A 24,277-nucleotide genomic window follows, 5' to 3' on the forward strand; every position below is an offset into this window, starting at 1 on the left:
AATAGAAATGGAGAATTAGCAGAAATGCTCGCCGAGTAAATACTAAATTTACTCAAGGTACAATACCAAGCACATGAACTTATTTTCACTGTGTTTGGACATCAGTTCCTGCCAAGGATGCATCCCCCCTCTCAACCAGTCTCACATATTGTCTTCTCTATTGATATATGGCTCCTTTACAAACTCATGCTATCACGTCAAAATTTTAAGTTAAAAGAGAGTAACATTGTCGACATTAACCAGTTTTTCAAATAGAAAAAAAATGCACCTGAAACATTAATGAGGTAAAATTTTCGAATTTCAGAAACAGCCAAATGTCCAGGGTTTTACTCAATATAAAATGAAAACTTTAAGATGACAGCTCAAGTTTTAAGTGAGTATCCCTCACAAAAAGAGACTGGTCCAGTGGGAGGTGTACCTTCCCTTAATTTAATCACTAAGCCCCTAGTTTCAAAACACCACACTTCCATGGCTGAATTATCTGTGAGCAAGTGATCCCTCGTCAGTTGTAATCGAGAGAGTAGGGTTAATGCTTTCCCAGCATTACAAACAGCACAATAGTGCAGCATGATCACAGAACTGCATTGCGTACGGTCTGAGAGAGTAGTTTCAGACATTGCATATTGATTTGTCACATCCTTGCAAAACACTCTCCCAGATCATGATCATGAACTGCACATCACCCAGCCAAGGACTTAAGGTTCTTAGAAACCAGCACTTAGAAACTTAGAATGAACAATATTCAAATAAGCACAGAAGATATTAACACTGAAGTGAACAATTAATTGGAAACAGGAAATTTCAAGTACTTAATTTCAACAATCAAGATGAAAAAATGAAGTATCATTTTAAGCAAATATACTAAATTACACATAAGAGACATTTAAACCATTGAAAACGTCAAGCAAACATACCTTTCCTCCAACTCCCCAATTGTGGCTTCGTGTTTAGCTTTTAACTTGGATAAATGTTTTGCCTTCTCCTCTTCCTCAGCAAGGGCCTGAGAGAGGTCTGAAGTACGCTCATCCAAAACTTTCTTCTCTTTCAGCAGCTGCAAAAAAAAAATTGAAATTAGAAAATTGGCATCAACAAAGAATCAGCTAGAAACATTCAAAACTGACCACAGTAGAAGAATAGAATGCTTTCTACTTACTTTCTGGTTAGTATCATCACTTAAGGCCAAATCCTCTTCCAGTTTCTTGATTTTTGCATCACACTGCACTTTCTCCAAATGCAACTTTTGTCTTCCAGCTTCCTCTTCCTCCAACTGTTCCTCCAGATCCTAGAAATATAACACACACACGGAATGAGAATGAGTTCACTAGAATTGACTTGACTAAGAATTTTCCTGAAAGATCAAAAATCTAGACCACTTTTGAGATTTCATTACCTGAATCAATTAAGGACCATTTTGACTAAAAGTGCACAGCCTTGTTACAAAATATGAAAGAAAAATCCAAACTTCATTCCAGCAGGAAATGATTCTTAAATTGCACTAGCTAGTATTATGTACACTTTATGTGCAGTAGATAGTATTATGTAGTATTACTTTAAATAAGATCTTATTGTGCACTTTCTATCTTAACTCTAACTTCGTACAGAGCAAGTAGAGCCCAAAACCTTATTTCTCCTCCATAGCCAAAAGTTTTCTCTTAAAGATTGCAAGAAACATCGGTCACTTATGAGTTTGAATCTCACCTGTATATTCAACTGCAGCTTCTTCTTTTCATTTAAGTATGTTTGGCAACGTTCTTCTTCCTCTTCCAATCTTGTTTCCATATCATGCAATATTTCTTCAAGCTCTTGCTTACGTGCTGCTAGTCGGGCACGCATTTCTTCTGCTTCAGCACACAACTCTGTTTCAGCTTGCAGCTGCTCAGCAAGCATATTCTTCTCTTCTAAGGCCTTTTTAAGGAAAATTATAGGCATTTCAGCAGTTATCGCACATAAACAATTAGGTTTATAATTATCTCAAAGCATAAATCTGACAACAATAACTGCTAACAGAACAACAGCTTGTTGAGCACAAAATGGTAAAAGGTGATTATCAATCCAATGATTCAATTTGGTTTCCAAGTGCGTATCTAGATTTTAGTAAAATGAATGATTTATGATGTATGAATTAAAAAAATAATGCTTGATCCAACGAGAAAGAGACATCACATAGCTTTTCATGAACAATAAAAAATAGAAATAAATGGAGACAATCACATAGCAGAATGAATAAGAGAAAACAAGTCAATTCAAATAGTTTGAAGTTAGTATACTCCAACAAAAAATGAGCAATGATGATTATAAATACTTCAAAAGAGAGTCAATTAAAAATAAAGTGAAAGAGAAACGTGAAGAGAAATGTGAACTAATATATATATTTCATAAGTAAAAAGGTTTTCACTCACTGTTAGGAACTTGGTTTCGTATTCCTGACTACTCTTCATTTGAAGATCAAGTTTCTCTCTAATTTGCTTCAATTCATCCTCCTTCTGAACCAGTTTCTCCTCCTGCTTCGTAACCTGAGGTAAAAATTAAAACAAGAAGTAAATATTATTTCTCATAACCTCCGAAAATAGATGCTCTCACTTTTACTCAAAAATAACCAGCATAAATACCTGCAGCAATGGTTTCACTTTAGTGTACAAACGCCACCACTGCCAGTTACGAAGTTTGAGATAAGCAGCACAATTCCGTTGAATGATTCGAATGGCATTAAGCTGCTGCAAACGCTTCTGATAATTCCTTTAAGAAACAATCATAAAAACAATTACAATTAAAGTAAGCAATTAGAATGGACTGATATGTTTTAAAAATACTGATTGAATGTTCTTCATGGGCTTGGCTAAGACAAGAGACATCTTGAGAAAAAACAAGACGTAAAAATTTCAAAAAGCAAAACATCACGTTCTTAGGGATTAGCTAAATAAATTGCGATCACAAATTTTAATATTACAAGGCAAACATTTTTTTAGAATGTTTCAGTAACATGGGTGAACAGTTATAAATCTTGGAATAAGAATCATAGCCAAATATCATTGAAGTTTATCGCTAAATACAGATTCCCAGCTAATCCTAATTTTCCTGCAAATTGCCTAAGTGTGCACACAAAAAAATGCCAACAAACCTCCGAGCAAGAAATCCTCGACAGAATGCTTGGAAATTGACGATTAAGTCGGTGATTTTGTAGTCCCGTTCTTCTTCAAGATGGGCAAGGACTCCAGCTCTGAAAAATATCTTCGACTGCCCCACTCTGTACAGATTGGGATCAAGCTCTAATGCCATTATCTAGAAAAGGAAATATGCAAGAGTAGAGTCAAAAATGTGAATGAGCAGCGATTTAAAAATACATATACACAAAGCAGAATCAAAATAAGCTTGATTTTTAAGAAACCCACTAACCATCTTTTCACAAGCCTTCTTTCCATCCATAAAACCTTTGGGAATAACATTGGGGGTAAGAAGCTCGTATCTGGAATAATATAGAGCACATTAATACACAGGAAAATATTCTTATTAACATTTTCTCCAAACAAAAAAATAATAACAAAGAAAAATAAAAGTTAGGTCAAGGTGATGTTTTACCTTTGCCGGAATTCTTGGAATGGTGTTCGGTTGGGGAAACCTTGGCGGCAGATTCTGATACCTTCCAGAACACCATTACACCGCAGCTGGTCCAACACCAAAGGAGCATCAATTTTTCCCGCCCTCTTCTCATGATTTGGAATTATGCATCTCACAAAATTAGGGTTCGTATTCCTTAATGTGACCATCAACTTAGCTAGTTGCTCCTTATACAGTTGTGAAACTGTACGGAACATTCCTTTCCTAGTTCTTGCACCAAACTGGGTATCTGTGAGGGCCTGTTGGGCCATTCCAACAATTTCAGCTGGAAGCATAAAAAAATTCATCACACATAATAAGAGCAAATTGCTAAGATGAAATTTTGCATCTAGAGCATTCATTTTTCAAATAGCTTTTTGATCTTTAATGGTTTGTAAAGGTAGAAAAATAAACAAGAAAATGAAGATGACTTTCTAGTGTCACCAAAAACCCAGAGAAAAGTTATTTTTTTAAATATAACGACTGTCTCATTGAATTAAAATAAAATATGCCATAAATTTAACATACATCCCTCACAAAATTTAAGCCCATACAAATCCAATAATCTAAGACTCATGCAAATGAATTTAAAAATTAGTCATAAACAGGAAAAGTTTAGGCAGATACCTAAACATTAAAAATAATCTTTGAGACAAGATTAGCAAAATGGTATAAAATACAAGAAAATTACATGGGTTAGACAAACTAAAAAATACATTTCTACCAGTATTAGATATTTCATAAAACTAAGGTCGAAGAAAATGAAATCAGAGCATACCATCTTTCCATATGTGAACAACAAATGGGTCTTGAGAACTCTGAAGAAGTGACACTACATTCTCATTGAGAGGGTCCATGTTCTTCATCAGCCACTTAGCAGCTGAGTAATCAACCTGATTTTATTAAAAGGAAAAAATAAAATAACTAAGAATAAAAATTTGGATTAAAAAAACAATAGTAAACATACTTTCCAAGTCATATATCAAAATTACCACATCTTTTTTTGACTTAATATTTTACCAAAAATTTCTAGTGCATAAAATAAATCATCCATAAGTTCTTGTGACTCATAGCAGAAATCTCCATACGCATGCAGTTAACATGTTGCGTATGGATGGCGAGAATTCTCGTCATTTTTTTCCCGAACGTTCCGGATGGATGACGAAGATTCTCGTCATTTAGGCACGTCAACCTAAACAATTTTTAAGCGTACAATTCGTATTCGTTAGTATGTTTTCAGTTGTTGTCCGTCATTCATAATGAATTGATTCATCATAACATTTGATTGGGTGAAGTTATATTCTAAACATTAGCTTACCCCGGTACGCAACGTGTTAAGAACTTAATGTCACTCACCGCATTGATACATAATAATTACATAATAAAATCCCACTTTAAGCTGAAGAAAAAGGATATGTGGTTAGGATATTACCATGCTTGATTAAATAATTATTTAAGAATGATTCTCAAAAGTTAACCAACTACCCCCAAAGTGACTCAATTTAACAACCTCATCAAGATTACTTTGACAACTTATCTATCTTTGCAATTTACGGACGAAGAACTTTTGCAAGTGTTTTGAATCTATTTTAATCATGCCTTCAATAATTAAGTTTTATGAATTCGATACGGTTTCCGTGATTTCTTGACCCTTTACTAAACAATGCATCATTTCAGCTAAAGTCAATGCAGGTTCTCAAAAAAAAAAATTCTGTTTTGCAGTTTTTTCTAGATCCATATAAGTTATAAGTCACCAGAAATATCATTAATCCGGAATGTGTCCGGTCCCAAGCATTCCCGATTATCAATTTTCTACTGTATTTTTATACATATATTTTCTGAAATTTGTTTTATGAAAACCAAACTTGAGAAGGTCAGTCGAAATTTGATCAAAAAAATGATGAGGCAAGTTAAAATTTTGATCGAAGTTAAATTTGAAAAAAAAATCATATCACCGATCATAACCGCCATTATAACTAGCTCACATTTCAGGGATGATTGAATGCTGTAATTATTATCTAGTCAGTAATGTTCTGCGGTAAAAATATAAACTTAGAAAGGAGATCATGAATGAGAACAATATACTCCCAACAAACACACTAAGTAACAGCAGCTACGTGGTGAAATTAAGATAACTGGTTTCAAAAATAGCCTTACCAAAAGTATTACTTACTTTCCCAGCATAATGAATTATTGCAAAATCAGCAACACCTCTGAAGTCAGTCTTCATGAACTTGGGATGAACACTGTGAGCACCAACAAGCTTTTCCACAAAAGTCTTATCCGTGGCTTTGGGGAACCAACACTCTTCATCCAACAGAGCCATTATTCCCATTGGCTATACAATAGATAGAAGATTGAAGCTGCTTTAGAACATATTAAGTAATTAATTTCTCAAAAAGGAGAAAGGATTAACCAATACTTGATTAACACACACCACCAGTCCTAACAAGGAACTCACTGTTTTGCACTAAATGCTCAGCTAAGTATTGCTAAAGAATTATATGTACATCAGGTTAGATGCACTAGAACGGGATAAATTTCTTCAACTCTCAGTCCATTTAATTCATTTCAGAAGTGAAATTTATGGATTTTAAATCTTACAGTAAAAAAGTCACATTTTTACACCACAATAACAAAGTGTATTATGACAAAAAATCTTTTTTAGATCGTAGGAGAAATATGCATGTTATATGAATTTAAGAGATTGAATTAATTGAAAATCAAGGCATTACAAACACATTACATGTTCTTCAAAATGAATTTCAGTGGAGACCCAAATTAATTAATAATAACTATACACAATGATTCAAACGCATCTTACCTTGTCAATGAGGTCAATTGTTGGTTGAAGATCTAGGCCAAAATCAATGAATTTCCACTCAATGCCTTCCCGCTGGTACTCCTCTTGCTCAAGAATAAACATTGTGTGGTTGAAAAGCTGCTGTAACTTTTCATTTGTGTAGTTGATGCACAACTGTTCAAATGAGTTGAGCTGAAAAGAAAATAAAATACCCAATATATTTGAAAATGCAAATGACCTGTTGCTTCAGTCTGGTTAGAGATGACACTTGCAATCGGTATCAAAAGTGAACAGTTTTACGGTCAACAGATTTGAACATTTAATCAAACATCACCGTTTGAAGACCTATGAACATATTCACCAATTTGTTTTACTATTGATTGTGATCCTTAGAAAAATATAGAAAACCACATTTTTCCATAATTCAATCCCTCATTTACATTTCAATCTATTTGGGTGAAAAACCTACAATCTCAAGCCTTTAGTAAATAAGTTGATGTCATCACAACCTTATGCCAAGGGCATCACAGCTTCTTAGTCATTTCTAAGCCTTGTGCTTGGACCTTGTGTGGTTTGTTGCTGTTTAAACTCTTGTCAATGATTTCCTACCTCAATGAAAAGTTCTTCCTGAATTACTACATGGACCAGAACTCTTAATTAATCACAAATGGGTCGCAGCTTTCACATTTTTTCAAATCTAAAAAAGTTACGAGACTTAAACAAAACGAGAGAATGGCTGAGCGGGGAGAAATTTTTTTCATGGTAAATTATCTATCCCACCCATCTTCCAAATAATTTTAATGAATTACCATTTAGGGTCAGAGTGAACATCCCATCCTACATTTGGATATTCAATTTCAGCATGTCACAGATAATAGTTATGTACAAATCCTCCCTATTTAATAAATTATTTTTTTAATCGTAATTTTGAGTGTATCAAATTTTGAATGCATTGCGTTCTCTACTTCACACTTGGTAATAACTTTTAACATGAAATTACCATCTTTTGCACATAATGCAATCAAATGAACCTCTTTTCTTTTGGGTGTAAGCATGCACAACATGAACTATTAACAACATCCAGATGGGGTATTCCATGGTGTGGATGAATAAAGATTAAGATTAAGAATCATTCCAGAGGGTTCACCGTTTTCCTTTCACCTAGCTTGGCATTACCCACAAGTTCTCTCCATTCCATCAGCATTGCTTCAAGGGAGATTCTGCACATCCACTCAACAATAAATGACATCTACATTAACTTTTTCAAGGAAAACAACTCATGTTCTTCCCAATTTTCTTTACACAAAATATAATATATTTTTTTACTAGATAATTGATTGCAATTATCTCAATAGAGGCAAATTTAGTGAAAAAGTTATGAATAATTTTTCCCTCAGAGCAGCAGTTTCAATCAAGCAACTATAAAAGTCTATTCCATTCATAATTTCATGGATAGGGATGATAAGCTCAATCCGTACTAGCATTGATTGAAAAAACAATTTCAACTTTCTCCAAAAAAATCCCTATAGTTCTTGATAAAGAAACATGCAGCATTTTAGTACAATTATAAGTAGAATCGCAGCAAGAGAAAAAAACAAACCTCAGTACTCACCTCAAATATTTCAAACCCAGCCATATCAAGAATTCCAATAAAAGATGCTCCTTGGCGTTTGGTTCTGTCCAATGACCTGTTGATACGATTAACCAGCCATCTGAACATCCGCTCGTAACATGCCTTTGAAATGGCCTCCACTGCAAATTCAACCTGTAAAATACCATAAAGCATTCACATAAATTAGTAACACCACAAATCCAATACTAAATCCTGAATGTTACCAGCTATTTAATTAAAATAAAGTTTACATTCAAAGATAAGCAAATGCATGTTGCACTGATGAAATCTTTAAACTGATACAGAGGCTTTTTAATACTATGCATTATATATAATTCTTATGAAAACTTAAAGTATTGCAAATTGGTAAAAAAAATACTGATTTTCTAAATACAGATATAATGAATTTCTATAAATGATAGATATAAGTAATTTATTTCTGAAAATACAGAATGATTGATTACATTAATTCGAACATTCCACAGCAAAAAGGAAACTGTAAGGAATACTTAAAATCCCTATTTTAACCCTGAAAGAGAATAATTCATTATTCATACCATTAAGCCTTACAATATACAACAATATTTAAAAATGCAATATCACTGAGTAAACAAAACATTACTGCTTTGTTCACAATTTTATCACCAACAAATGAAATCTATTCAAATTCTGCAAAGAGATATTTCAATTGATTAAATCTATTAGAAATATAATTTCAAGTATCTGCCTAAATCTGCCTCCAGGTAAAGCAAATATGTTGATAACTTTTGTACCATGACAAGTTTGAACAGCAAAAATAATCTCTCTTAAGCCATTAGGTCACAAATGAAAAATCTACCATTTTAATCTTATGGGCTCCCTTGGCTCACCCAAATGTAGTCATCCCACTGCCATTAATGAATTTCCCACGGGAATATGACTTGGAAACATCAAATTCAAATCATGGCATTTGTAACACCAGTTAGATAAGATCAGATACTCATATCCTCCCATCATTTTTAAGGATGAAAATGACGTGACCTTGCTGTACGTGTACTAGCTTTGCTTTTGAAACGGAGGCATCGTATTAAGGAGAGAATAATGTCTTTCGAAGCTTACAAATGAAATTTGAACAGAACCTCACCTGCTCCCTTGTCTGAGCCTTTGTGACGTAGTCCCGACCCACTTTGATGCGTGGACGAAGGAAAGCTTTGGTCATTTCCAAAACACTCAGACCCAAGAGGTGAGCGACCTTCTGAGCCACAGTGTTGTCTGGCAGGATGGCTTGGTCCGAGTTGCGCTCTTGCTTGAACTTCATGTTTCCAAACAACATCACAGCTGAAATTATTCTAAATATTGCTGCAAAAAAGTAAGCAACATTTTTTTATGAATAAGATTAAAATTACAATTTCTTATATATCTACCACTTAAATGATAAAAAAATCTCTTTCAAAAGATGACTTCATTAAAAGTTGACAATAAGGAGGATGAATACTCAAATGGATGAGAAAATGGAAATCAGGAAAAAGTTAATCAATCCTCAAGTTAAAATACTTATACGAAAATTCCCCACAAATTGGAATTATGTATTCACAACACTTTCAAGGTATCTGGGTATCAAGCAGCAATGAAAAAATTAGGATGCCAAATGAATTGCTACGTCAAAACACTGGATGATGTGTGGATACAAATCAAGTACATCCCTCAGGAACATATGAGACAGTTATTATAAATTTCCCAAGTGATCACCTTCATACAAGCCCAAGCTTAATCCAATTAAATATTTCTGTTATCATCAGATTAATTGTAATCAAAATCACACACAAATGAATGAAAACACTCAAAAAGGGAAATTAAACCAAATAAATAAAAAACCAAATTGAAATTGGACTTCCATAAAGTAACACAGCCTTGAGGATGGGAGACAAGTCGTCTCCCGAAACGTCGGCTTATATAAAAGCATTAACCAGGCTGAGAACCCGAGAAATATTCGTCAAAAAACCAAAGATTGGGAGATGAGAAAACTTATTACATACCTACTGTGATGGATCGTCATCAAAAAGAATATTTAAAGTTTGTGAAATTAAAATTTCCCTATGAGAAATTGATTTGCCAGTCAAGGTTAAATGCTTAAAAATGAAGAACTTCCAAAGGCACTAACCATATAATTACAGAATCATACAGAGGGAAGAAACTAATGTTTTTCATTTATGGTTATTATTTACACTCTCTCTCAAAAAGTGAATCCAAAAGGCCATACTGAAGAACATCTGACATTCACTTTGGTTGATTAAGTAAAATGGAACATGAAGAAACTATCGACTAGTTTCCACTGGTATACCCAAAGCACACTATCGCATAGAAACCTTCGCTAACCTGATAGGTCCTCCTGGGTCATACCCATGATGCTCATTGCTTTGCAAGTGCTATGATACTCGGCCACATCATCTACACCTGGGACGGGAAGGTTGCCATTGGTCAGGAAACCATAGTTCTTAGGGTCTTCCAGGATGAATTCCTCTGAAAAAAATGCATCATTCATCACCTTTAATCATTATTCAATAATCATTTCATCTTAAATGTAAGAAATTGAAATAGCACAAATCAGCCAGTTGAGCACGCCATTAAAAAAAATGGGCAAAAACTGAAGAAGTATTAAATAAGGAAAATATTATTACCAATTTCTCTACCACAGAGAACACTAGTTTTGGCATGCACTGAGAACAGATAATAATGAGAAAATACAGACAAGTAGACGTACTGAATTAATCTAGTAACAGTGAATGGGGATGAACAGAATGATACATACTCTTTTGTTCAGGAGAAGCGCCAGAAAGAATCTGATAGAAAATGTGGAAGGTCCTTTCATCTTTGGCTTGTCGAATAGCCCTAGATTTTTCCAGGAGATATGTTTCAATATTGGCACCAGCAATGTAACCAGATGCATCAAAGTTGATTCTAATAAATTTTCCCTGAAATGGAAAGATATTGATTACTAGCTATAAAGAAAAAGAGACTATCAATGAAGTATGGGTGGTATTAAACCTTCAAAACCTAGAAACAAGGCAATCTGATGCTACAAAGATGTGAATTTATACAAAATAGTAACACAAATAAAATTCAGAAAATTTTCTCAATTTCCTTGCTAACAGAATGCAAAATTTCACAACTGTACTCACAAATCTAGATGAGTTGTCATTTTTTACAGTTTTAGCATTTCCAAATGCTTCCAGAATGGGGTTGGCTTGCAGCAACTGTTGCTCCAGCTCACCCTAAAAAAATGAAAAATATCGATTAATCAATTGAAAAGGGGGGACATGCAAGAAAAAAAACTGCTTTTGTGCTATAAAAAATTAATTCACTCAAGGATACATACCGCAAATGTGAGACCCATCTTTGAAAGCATGAAACGAATGAGAAATTAAGTGTGTTGACCATACGATTTCAAGCATGCACCAAATCATAACAAAAAAAGTCCTCACAACACATACAATGATGCTTAATCCTGAGTGTCAGGATAGTCAGGAATGCATTAAGTATATGTGCACTACCACCATATAAGATTCTGTGATTGTAGATAAAAATAATGAACCCAATAGCTAATTACAATTTACAGCTTCAGACCCAACTTTTTAATGCATATTAGAAAGTTTAGTAATTACAGTAATCTTCTTCAAAAAATTTCCTCAAAGATGGTAATATATTTTCAGTACAACTTTAATACAATGAGTTAAACGCTCAGCAAAGAACACAAAAAGGTGGAGTGAAGAGAGGAATATCAAATTTATAAACCCGAATTTTTAATCCATTTTTTGACTACATAATACACACAACTTATCTTGATGACACAATCTTTGTGGATAGGGCACTAAAATAAATAATTGCTCTCAAAATCTAAAAAAAAAGTGTAATAGTCTGCATACGCTAAATTTCAAAAAACTAAAATATTTTTTATAATCAAGCAAAACAACCTAGCTGCTTAAAATGGCATGTGAGATAGAAAAGCATGTTATTTTTCAGAGATGCCTTTCAAAAAAAAAAAAAAAGACAGCTGATTATGAAAATTTTTTGTTTGATACCATAATTTAAATAAGAAACAAAAGATTACAATGGATTCAAAACAGTTTCCCTAAACAAGCTAAAACTTATCAAAAGATTAAACAGGATTATCAAGGGTACATATTTAAATTAGAGCTCATTATTATTATTATATTCACTCCATTAACTTATACTGTGTTTGTTTCTGTGATGAGCATGAGCATTCACAAATTAAGCATCAAACATTAGAATTATTGCATGTGTAGATAGGATTAAATGAATAACATGGGAATTAGTTTTAATTCTGCTAATAACAATAATTTCCTTCCATTACAACTAAAATACTAATAGTATAATAAACCAAGTGCCACAATAGGCATTTATCGAGATTAGAAAAAATAACTATCAAATGATGGGCTATTCTAAAAAATTATGCAAGTTTTTAAGTGCCTCATACTTTGTTCCTTACTTTTATTTTGGTTTCCTTTCAAAATTATCAATGATGCAACCCATACTGTAGGGAGTTTAGCACTTATTATTACAGTCCATCACTGAAAATTTATTTTTTGAATTATGTAGTCAACTTGCTCACTCTTTCTGACAGTGATGTTTCATTTACAGCACCTAGGTGCAATTATCAAAGAGAGAGTGAGCATGTTCTCCTTACAGGGGCTTTATGGCAGACACTGCAAATACACACAATTTCAAGAATTTCGTTTTTTAATGATTCCTTTTCAAAGTACTAGCTTTTCAGGCAAAGACATACCACTAAAATTGTAATCTTAGAAAAATACTAAAAGAGGAATTCCAAAAAAAATTGCTGTTCTGATGAAATAGAATTGAGGACATCCTATTGCTATTTATATATCTAATTATTGCTTCAATAATAATAATTATCAAAGAGCAGAAGGGAAACCCCCATTTAAATACACTGCATTTAAAACTGCTGCATGTTCACTATTCCACTATTTTATATTGTTCACCCTCACATATCATATCTAAATAGATAAATTCTCACAGCATGAATAAACAAACAAAATCAAATTCATCACTTTCAAGTACCTACACCAGACCTCATAACACCTCATACCAGAATGACAAAAAATGAATTTAAAAATCTTAAAAATGATCAAAATAAATACCACCAACAAATTAAGTTGGACATCATGCTTCTGATTTATTCAAATCAATCAACTACAAGAATGTTTGTATTTTTAAGGAGAAATGCCATCAAATGACATGCTCCACACTTAGCTAAGATAATCATGCTCCTTAATTAAATAGGGAAATGAATACCCTTTCACCTTTGGAAGATATAAAACTCTTTAATGAAGCCAAATAGCAGATAATGTAGATAAACTCTTTAAGACAATTTCCCACATGCCACCCTTGAGGTATTTCTCAAACTACTGTAAATAATTCCATTACATGGAATACGAGACTAAGTCTATCGTCACTTGCTACAGAATCTCATTCACTACCTAAAGATAGTCATCCAAGATATCAAAAGTAAATCTTATAATCAAAAATCTTCCTATGGCCTGGATAAGTTTGATTTCATTCATTTTTTTTAGTTGAATACTTCACACCTTCATTTGTTCTCAGTCTGGAGAATAGAGTGAGACATTTAAGCCTCAACTGATGCATACTCTACTTGTTGCAACCTAGCCAAGGGTCACAGTCTTCATTATACCTTTTGAAAGAGACAATTATACAATGACCGAGCACAATGGCCACAAGAGAGGGTTAAATGGGGCAAGGAAGGGATACTCCAAGAGTGTTCCCTCACCACTGACCTTCAAAGCCTCACTACCAAGTCATCACTCAAATTGCTAACTTCATTCTGTGAGGCTTGGAAATAAAAAATTCAAGCATAGGAGCATTTGAGAAAGAAATGAAGAATAAATAGCTATCTCAAAGTGAAAGTTGATAGGCTGGTTTGACGAGATTTGATGTGCTTCCATTGATACCCTAAAAACATTATTAGTGAATTGAAGGGATGCTTTCATTGAGCTGAACACATCACAAAGACAAGTTCTCAACCTTTGCCACATCTCTACCCCGAGAGAGACAACTGAAGTTATGTGAAGACAATTAGAGCATTCCCTACAGTAAAATTTAATTTATCCCAATCGATTGGTAACTACATAATTTTGGTCTGCACTACTTCGAGTGAAACGAGAAAAAACCCGTAACAGTCCACCTAAATTCATAACTTGCAATTATAAACATGATTGAGAAATTTGGGATCCTATCCAGCATGTAAACAGCGTCAACGCACACCGGAAATTTAACGCGGCGAACTGCAGACGAATCAACCCACCGACAGTACGACCTCATCCCCCAAAGTCACGCCATTCGCTAAATGCGAATCTTCGCAGCGGACGGCGGGGGAGGGTGGGAGTGGAGGGGGGGGGGGAAGAAGACAGCGATGGGGGGTAGGAGAGGTCGGAATTTCCGGGTGGGAAGGGTTAATTGAGTGCTGCTCCCAGGATAAGAGAGGGTAGTCAACACAGTCGCTCACTGCCACGGGGGCGGGGCCAAGGTCGACGGCGAACCGAGGACGAGCGTGTAGGTCAGTAGTCGCACTGACTTCTGCACTTGCGCCGCAACCACACCCCAACCAACAAATCGAGGAGAAATACGCGGAATTATCGTAGTAATTAAAAGGGAAACTAACTAGAGGCAAAATATTGCCGTGAAAAGATCGTGGAACAAGAAATTCATTCCCTCGTGCTTCCCGAACATGAATTATTTCACCTGACGCCAGTATGACGCTCAGAGAGCAGTGAAAGGTGGAATACGTTGAAAAAAAAAACGAAATGATGTTACTTCAAGCATGAAAATTTTATGAAACGAATATAGAAAGAACATAGGCGAATCTTAACGCATTATTGGGGTACATCAGCCATTGCCAAAGTAATCGACCAACCTCCTCATATATTTCTTCCCGACAGCTTGAAAATGTTATCTGACATTTCCCTGTCTCGTAAAACCCCTGAAACATATTTCAATTTGATCGGGTGTTTACATTAGGTTCAGGATTATCTATAATTAAATAAATGACGAAAGGCAAATTGAAATAACCTTGAATGACACCAAATATTTACAAAATACGAGTGATCACGTCGTTCCTCCAAACACTGTGCAGCGGAAGCGATACGGAAAAGGAGTTACACGAAAAAGAACCGAGATCAAAGTGCTCGACTTTTCTTTTTCGAAGAGACCAAGTTTCGCAATTGCACGACTAATTTATTCATACTAGATGAGGGAAATATGTGATCACGTATGGATTAAAAACACCCGACGACGGGTTTAACAGAGTACGCCCGACGACAGATACAGCACCTCAAATTATACTATCATGTAATATACGATCATGTTTCGATCGGTCTTTTCTTACCAATTATTAGTCTCATTTTTTCTAACCATTCATTCCTCTAATCGCAAACATACAAGGTATATGAAATGAACGATTACACCAGCGATTTATGGTCAAATGTAATCAAGGCCAAATTATTTACTATCTACAATGTAGCCATTCGAAAATGGGTAAATTACTTCGTGGGAATTTCACCGAGTATTATTTCTAAATCATATCATATTGCACCGAAATTCCGAAGTGAAATCGAAAAAAATATTCCTTCTTCAGGGTTAAAAAAAGAGATCGTGCCAACTAGCGTAAGTGAGGGAATGAATAACTGCACATGCGCACGAAACGGTATCATAGATGTTTTAGTTCACCATTCACACTTCATCGTGCTTAAATACAAAAAAAAAAACACCCAACTGTAACACTTTCTGAAAAAGCATTACCATAATTTTCTTCCACATGAAAAATGTAATACAAAGGCTAGAAAACTAAGGAAAAAGTAATAACGGATTTCAGGTACTAGCGGTCAAATATTTGGATTACGTGTATTGCTGAACGTTCCAAGTAATAAATCTATAATTTAAGGCTAAAATTACTCTATATTTAACTAATATATAAAAAGAATACTGTATTGCAAGAGAGAAGAAACCACCACAAACTAAATACCAGGGGAAAACTACTCTTACACGAGCCAAATTAAAGTAAGCGACATTTTCAGACATCCCGAATGCCAAACAAAGAGCATTTAGCCATTCAGAGGCAATGAGAGGCAAGAGGCTCGTCCGTCAATGAACTGCGACACATCATCTCCCTCTACGCGATGGCAGAGATATCGGAAATGCATTTCCCGGTCTCTCGTCTTTTTCCTTAAACGCGCGAACAAGCATTGAGTGTCTCCAGAGGGCCACTTTGCCCTCTCAATTCACACAAGGTCAACCCACGATACTCAAGCAGTGCAAACTGTCGAGCATACTAAGTGCCAAGGGGTCTTTGGTTTTACTTACACCATTGCATAATCACGACACCAGGGGTGCTTGTTTTTAATACTTACTACGATAAAAGCAGGACTCGGTCCCTTTCGGAGGTAGCATCATGCGGTCGGATATGCAAGGAACAGGAGATAAAGAGAGAGAAATGAATACACCATCAGCATAGGCTCAAGGTACTGGCATGCAAGCATTCCATACCTCGATGACCGAATACCCAACCCGTCAGCCACCCGACGAACCACATTGCTAGCCTCACGGTTCACATGCGACCAGGGCGCAATTCATAAACACTAAAGTGCACATACTCATGTGCCAAAGCCGAAATTTACGGCGCAGGCAACAGCCCACATGCAAGCTACTTGCAGCAAGAGAGTAATCCACCCCCACATGATTTATACAATAAGCGAGTCAACAAGAAATGTGACCGCACTTAAAGGTTAAAATTGGTGCGCTATGAAACATCTAGAAACCCTTTGAGAACTCCAAATTATAATACACTGCATATAAAATGGCAACGGCCATGGAATCAACAGAAATTAATGCAATGAACAACCACTCACCAAGTATAACATTCATAACTTGAGGCCTGTTCGCACGGTACATTAGCTCGTAAAAGTTAACGTCTAGATATATGAACGCGAGAATGAACGCCTAACTCACCGTGTAACCATCCAACTTGTGCGAATGCATGGGCCGAAAACAGAACCTGTTCTAATTTGATTCATGCATTCGTACATGTCGCGTTCCACCAAAATCGTTCATGCGACCAGACGTTAACTCGTAAGAGTCAAAGTATCGTAACATGCCACTGGCCAATAACAGGCCTTTGAATTAGATCGTGCGCTGGACAACTACTTCGGATGGATGTTTGCCCATTTCTGAGCATACAAAAACTACAAAAGGTGAAAAGCGCATTCTTGTCCCAGTTCTAGCCATAGACCACGCACCACTTGATTTCACAATAGAAAAGGAATCGGATTTTTAATAAACTGTACAAGAAAAAAAGAAGAAACATTATTAAAACTTCATCGTGATCCCTCAGGTACACACACCAGAGGGAAATTATGAAAAGCAATACCACAAAAGAAATGAAAGCCTTCTTTTAATTTCCATACGGGGTAAATACTTGGTCAAACTAAAAAAAGGGAGTTCTCGAAGAGTGACGAACGTGTTCCATCATGAAAATTTGAAAATAATAAACTACAGGTAAACTGTCTTAACATACCACTGGAACTCAAATGACTTACCCCCATCACCTGAAATAAAATTTCCAGCAAATGAAAAATAATGCAATGCATAAGGGGCAATTATATGAGCGGTGTAATACTAAAGCTCTGATAAGCGACAAAAAACAGATACGAGTGATCATAGTTATGGCACAATTACAACGACTATCATTGATAATCAAGATTGCCATTGGTAATAAAATTAAAATAAGTTAGCTATTGCACTTATGTTATTCAAAAGTTTGTCTTTCACAATAAAAATGTTTTAGATTATTAAAATTGCTCATGTGACTTTCTGGAAACACTAACCAAGAAAAACAGAGTAAATAATATGAAAATATGGCAATAATCAGAGAGACACATTCCATTATTCCATAACCATCACGTTATCAACATGGATAAACAGTTTTAGGCTTAGAGGAGCCTAGCCCAAACATAAGGAATTAAGAACAATTTAACTGAATGAATGAATGAAATCGAATCGAAATCGAACAAAGGCGACGAAGTTTTTTAAGGGATTCTCAAACCACTGCTGAAAAGGGGGAAACTGCCTGGAAAAAGCGACAGCTGAAGAATGATCTCGCCTTAAGATCAGGGTGCAACATGAACAAGGTCGCCGCAAGGGTTGGGTGCGCATCTCACCGTGTGCGGACTTCCGGCGGCGTTGGCAGCGGGAGCGGCGGCCGCGGCGGACGAGGCGTTGGCGGGTGTGGCGGCCGATCCCTTGGGCTTGGACGCGGCCACGTAAGCCAAGTACTGGATCACCTTCTTCGTGTTCTCCGTCTTGCCCGCGCCCGACTCTCCCGTGCACAGGATGCTCTGGTCCTCGCGATCTGAGGACACGGATTCACACATTGTATATCATAACTCTCTTCCAGGGGACTATGGCAAAAATAGTCACTGCACACAATCACGATATCCCATTTCGTTACTTTACCTTGGCCACGGGAGATTTGAATTTTTCAGTACACTGTAAGTGTATACTGATGAGTGTGATTTTTGCAGTCATCATGAAACAGTTCATTTCAGCGCTGACGCTGAAGAAAAATAGACTTATAATTGACGTATTTAATACGTTTTACAACATATATCCATGAAGTTTTGACCCAAAAAAATGGAGATATCTTTATTTATTTATTTCCATTACCCCATAAACAGCACATTTACGGCCTTTACAACGGGGAATTAACAATTAACAATGAAGGACATTCACACACGCCCATGCCCTGGATAAGGGTATCTTACCAACTCGAACCCGCGACCTTCGGTTTGGCAGTCGACTACTTTACCCCGCCGCCACCGAGGCCGGCAAGTATGCTTCAAATGTCGGTCCCTCATTTTCGAGGAGATATGATTATATATTATGATTAATTATAAATACTATTATCTCATCTGATTTGAGAGCAGCCCTAAAATACACGACCAGGCAGAAGTGGGAGTCCAACAAAGCAAATCCAATAGCTATGGAGTTAATTCGCCATTGCGATAGCGTTTCGAGAATTGGTTTAGAGATTTCAAATTCTTAAATCTGTTCGTCATGAAGACGGATAATCAGCGGTCGATAGGACAGATAGCAGAAAATGCAGGAGAAGAGGGCAACAGCCGTCCCGATGCAATGCGCCACTTTCCCGTTCAACGCGACGAAACGAAAGATGCAGTTGAAAGAGTTCGGAAGAGAGCGAGGAGAGGACGACACGCCAGTGTGTCTGTTTGCGCTAATCCTCCACAGCCGGGATTCGAAACCCGCCCATCAGAACGAGGATACTTTACTGACACGCGAGCGAGATTTCCTCAGATTGACTGAACTTCGATTATCCCTCCATCCCCTAACTCAGATTTCTAATAATCGTCAGAACTCAACCATCTGTTGCCAATTTAAAGAATTAAGATCACTCTTGTTGACTGCTGGAAACTCTTTACTAGTAATCTCCGCTTACAGTACGTACATACTGCATTAATACAAAAAGACATGTTGCAATTTATTAATTAACATTCAAGATAAAATGATTTTGGAGCAATTTATGGTCAATTTCTTTATTCTGAGCACCGCTACTGACAAACATACACGACATATAAATTTGCTAGTGTTTAACGAATAGTAAATGATAATTTACAAGCAAAATGGCGGGAATGACACCAGCAAATTCGAAGGAATTTACTAACTTCATCAACAGCAAAACAAGCGGCGCAGTTTCTCAATAAATTGAGGCCAATTAGAAATGAGGATGGAAGACGAGAGGGCGCATGGAATTAAGGTGGTTTTATCTGAGGTTTGGAAGGAAAAAAAGCACAAGTGGGCAGAGTCGTCAAGCATGTTCAGAACTGACAGGTATGACGATAAACAAGGGGCAATTTAATTAATAAACTAATGATTCTCACATATAAGTCGAAAGCAAGAAATGATGAGCGAAAACTAGGAGCTCAAACATATGGCGAGCTCAAAATTAAAAAGGAACAAACCTGCATTAGGGTAGAGCGAAAAAGAGAGGTTCGCGTGTAAACGCCGCACAGCAAGTCAAGGATAATCAGCACTATCTCTTTCCCTTAAAAACAACTGGCATTAATAAAATGAAAACACGAGCTTCTAACGAATATAAAACACTTTTCACGTGTAATGCGAAGAGGCAGAAAAGGTTAACGCACGAGAGAGGAATTAAAGACCTTAGAAGTCATCGAATCTACTCCACCGAAAGAGGGCATGAAAATTAGGGGCGAAAAAATCATTAACACAGCCAAACGTTCACGCGCCGCGCTTATTTTGTATTTTACGAATATTTTGTATCCTACGAATTACGATTCAAAGTCTTCACTTTCTTGCAACAGAACCGAGGCTCATTAACCAACGTTCTACATAAGGAAGCCAAAGAAGTCCCACCATGAATGAATAGGATTCCGTAGTGGATTAGGAGAAGGCAACCTTCCGCTTGGATACTTAGAGAAACTTCCTAGTGGTGCCCTCAATTTCGGAAACACCGAGCGAAGAAAACTACTGGGGACCCAAGATCTTTTCCAAGACTTAACAGGGACATGCAAAGTACGATTATTAAGAAGTAATATATTTTATTCACTTTATACGCAGGCCATATCGCATGGTTCACCCACAGTGGGTCATTACAATGGAAATACAGAAAATATGCGGAAATACGAATTTGTAAAATACTACCAATGATGTTTCTTAACTTGCGTGGTATTACGGATAAATACACGAGATTTTAGGAGGTAAAAAATATCACTTAGGAAATTTATCATACCATGATAAGATGTAAAATTATGGTGATATTTCTACATTAATGTCGCACTATTTTCGTGAAAAATAAACGTTTGACAACAAATACAGATCCGATTGTATTTCGATGCGAAACTCCAATTTGCAAACGGAGAAACGCTTTTAAATTATATTATCAGATTTTCATTGATCAAGCAATGACACTTTTAACAGGAAGATTGTAGGAACATGCAACTAAGGAAGTGAAGCATTTGACTATGATCACGAATTCTCCATGAAAATTGGGGAGTATACATTTCAGATAAAATATAAATAAGAGCGCTCCAGGTGGCTGGGCAGTTATCAAAAGCTGCAGCCAACTCTGAAACCCCAACATCAGCATTATTACGCGAAATAGGAAAGATAACAAATGAAATATTAACGAATTGATGATTGAATTTAAATTCCGATACTTTTCCCTCTTCGCGAGTTTTAAATTTAATGGAATCAAAATATCTAATCTAATTAAAAGCGAGAAAACAAGCAATTTCGTTGTAGCTAGTCAATGAGCCCATTACGTGGTCTAGGATTATGTTGTTTCAATCTTGATTGAATGTACAGGAGCTGAAAATCGCTCTTTTCCACCTTTACTCTGAGGTACACACGGTAATATGAAGGCAGCCAGCATTGCGCAGGGTACGTCTCCGAGGGAAGATGTCGTGAGAATGACCTACGGCGCCGAGCTAGCCCCTCTGCACAAATTTAAGCCCGAGTTAGAGTTCGGGATGGCATCCATCCCCCAGATCGTATCATGACCTCCAACCCGCGGGCGCGCAACAGGCCGAATTTCCGCCATTCCCTCAATTCTCATTCCCATTTCGCCAGGCATCGAGATTCGTCGGCCACGAGGAAAGAGCGAGGCGCAAGACGCACTAAAGGATAAATTAAACACCTCGGTCGGACATCTTTGCTTCGCGACGCGGCTCATGGACGATGTTTACACGGGTCTCGCATACACGCACGCCAAACAAAGACGTAAAGCAAGTTTCCGCTTCCGCCCGCGGAGATAAGCAAGTGTCTTGGGGTCGCCCGGTTGGGTAACGTCTGCGCCTGGGGCGAAGCGAGATAGCGGAGAGAAAGTGCGAACGGCAGCGGTGACGAAAAACACGCCGATGGGCGCCGGAGATGAAGCTACCGAACGAACACGCACCCCCAAAACACAACGATAACCTTCTTCCAGCGGTGAATTCCTTATTGGACGGTTTTAAATGGCCTACCAATGGCCTCTGCAGTAATTGGAAAATTATTCGGCGCCGATCACAGTTATTACAGGGTTCCCACTCAATCTAAATTATAAAATTCACGGTTTTTTCCAGGTTTTCACGGTCTAAATGTCTGCGAATCACGGTTTGTAAATAAACCATTTTAGGCAGAAATAATGACCACATAACAATCACTGGCCGCACCTTTAACTAAAAATTTAACAAACGCGACAGACACCGCGAATGCAAACGCAGCAATGAAAGCGCTACATATCTCTCCTGACGTCACATATCGTTTGCAAAATTCAGCTCCGACTAAAGGTTGTGAGTGGGAAAATGGAGGGGCCAGGGTGCCAGGGAAGTTAAGAAGTGTCTGGATTTTCGCAAGTGTTAATGAACACTTTGGTTACCAGTCTTCCGGCTTTGGTACAGGCTTAAGGTCAATATGTCATCATGGCACACGGACCAATAATTGCTCTTCGAATATACGTGAGCAGATAAATCCGTGGCCATGTCTGCGCGTGACTGATCTTGAAATATGATCGAAATATCCATTTTTCTTTCAATCTATCTATTGTAGTTCTACCATCGTAAAATCAAGATTGAGAGATTTCTAAGGTTTTATGACGAAATTCACGGCTTTTTCCAGGTTTTTTCACGGTAGACGAAATTCACGGCTTATTCACGGTTTTAAGGTTTTCAAGGTTGAGTGGGAACCCTGCATTAGAAGATACGGATTTGAATCTCGGTTAAGTCAAACATTCCTTGGCGGTAAATTTGTTTATAAATCTGCTAATTTGTCTTTTACTGTCATGCAATAAATATTAAGGGCATTCAATTTGTCTATCAAGGATATAATAACTGTGGCCCGTCCTCCGGCTGTCAACGAATACCGACAATAAGAGTGATTGGAAAAAATTAAGATTAAATGACGTGGCTTCGAAGAAAAAACAAATGCATGCACCTTATAACACGGTTATTCCTAAGAAATAATACAAACGAGTTTACTGGTACCGTAAAACTTCAAATTTGTGACACACAAAATAATAGCAGACATCTCCTAGCCAGCGATGCACGATCAAAGCGGGATAAGTCCAGTTTGCAGCTAACTAACACGGTGTGACCCACACAGCCACGATGATAAAGAGAAGCGTCCACTGGTTATTATAATTTTATGCAGTGTAAGGCGGCTTAGGGTAATTATCTCTTAATCCTGACCAAAGGAAAATGAGCTAATACAAAACAAAAGCCGGTCTACGGCAATCGATTTCATGATCATACGCTGTGGTTGATAGAATATTTCCCCAAGAGGCAATTGCCATAATAATCCAAGGTAAACCAAGTTGCGGCCGTATCATGAACAAATCTTCCAAGTGATTCCCTATCAAGCATATGTTTACGAGGTTTATCAAGCAGAAGTGTACGAGGAAAGTCAAATAATACCAATCAAACTAATCAATGGAATGAATTTTGATTGGTCAATTATCTATTTAGATACGGACTGCTGCGGAAAAATAAAACAATTCCCATATGCGACATAAACCTCAAAGAAAACCTGGACATTCAGGAATGAATTTCTGTATTTTTTCAATACTGGCCAAACCAAGAGTTTAAGGCTTTTATTTCAAACATACAATGTTTGAGGTAATACTCTAAGTTTGCATTGCATACATTGTTCCCATGCAATATCATAATAAATATTTTCTCAAACGTTCTGCCAAATATGAGCGCATAATGTAATAAAGTGAGCACTTAAGATTGGAGAGAATGCCGGACGCACAAAGCGACGCAATGATGGAAATAGGCACGTTCTAACTTGGAAATTACATGCTCGGTCGCATCACACGCACAGCAACCATGATAATGCACAAACAATCAACATTTTTCTAAACAATCATCACATACTAAGAATTTATCTAGTGAAAAACGTAATAACGCTACGGAACCTTGGCGCCATAATAACTCTTGAGGTATCAACGGCTCTTGTCCAAGTCAGATGACAAACGCCCCAGAGCGGCCATGGAATAGTCTTAAGACGAAAAAGTTATTTCGGCGACGTGGATGGGTGGTAATCACAGGTTAGAGGGCCTAAAAATTGCGGAAATGCTCCTCGCTAAACCCGACACGTTCGCGTGGCGCAGATCAAAACAAACAAACAAAAGAGGGCGGTATTACCGAGGGAGGAGGGTGGGGGCT

General features: G+C 36.9%; 1 protein-coding gene across 7 annotated transcripts in view; it reads right to left on the minus strand.

Annotated features, from left to right (window-relative positions):
* LOC124155890 (myosin heavy chain, non-muscle) overlaps nucleotides 1–24,277 on the minus strand; it is a 143,178-nt gene that overhangs the window by 29,277 nt on the left and 89,624 nt on the right. For 4 of the 7 annotated variants that reach the window (XM_046530075.1, XM_046530065.1, XM_046530114.1 and 1 more), the window contains exons 3-21: nucleotides 18,257–18,447; nucleotides 17,636–17,644; nucleotides 16,451–16,474; nucleotides 11,168–11,260; nucleotides 10,798–10,960; nucleotides 10,365–10,508; nucleotides 9,133–9,347; nucleotides 8,010–8,162; nucleotides 6,419–6,589; nucleotides 5,768–5,932; nucleotides 4,373–4,487; nucleotides 3,577–3,880; nucleotides 3,394–3,463; nucleotides 3,119–3,279; nucleotides 2,610–2,736; nucleotides 2,400–2,513; nucleotides 1,699–1,905; nucleotides 1,154–1,282; nucleotides 915–1,051 (exon numbers count right to left, since the gene is read on the minus strand). In XM_046530075.1, the coding sequence (XP_046386031.1) occupies nucleotides 915–1,051; nucleotides 1,154–1,282; nucleotides 1,699–1,905; nucleotides 2,400–2,513; nucleotides 2,610–2,736; nucleotides 3,119–3,279; nucleotides 3,394–3,463; nucleotides 3,577–3,880; nucleotides 4,373–4,487; nucleotides 5,768–5,932; nucleotides 6,419–6,589; nucleotides 8,010–8,162; nucleotides 9,133–9,347; nucleotides 10,365–10,508; nucleotides 10,798–10,960; nucleotides 11,168–11,260; nucleotides 16,451–16,474; nucleotides 17,636–17,644; nucleotides 18,257–18,447 (2,692 nt within the window). The remainder of the gene's footprint in view (nucleotides 1–914; nucleotides 1,052–1,153; nucleotides 1,283–1,698; nucleotides 1,906–2,399; nucleotides 2,514–2,609; nucleotides 2,737–3,118; nucleotides 3,280–3,393; nucleotides 3,464–3,576; nucleotides 3,881–4,372; nucleotides 4,488–5,767; nucleotides 5,933–6,418; nucleotides 6,590–8,009; nucleotides 8,163–9,132; nucleotides 9,348–10,364; nucleotides 10,509–10,797; nucleotides 10,961–11,167; nucleotides 11,261–16,450; nucleotides 16,475–17,635; nucleotides 17,645–18,256; nucleotides 18,448–24,277) is intronic. The other 3 variants (XM_046530085.1, XM_046530094.1, XM_046530102.1) reach the window with 3 other exon arrangements.

Source organism: Ischnura elegans, chromosome 1 (assembly GCF_921293095.1).
Source record: "Ischnura elegans chromosome 1, ioIscEleg1.1, whole genome shotgun sequence".
Taxonomy (NCBI): Eukaryota; Metazoa; Arthropoda; class Insecta; order Odonata; family Coenagrionidae; genus Ischnura; species Ischnura elegans.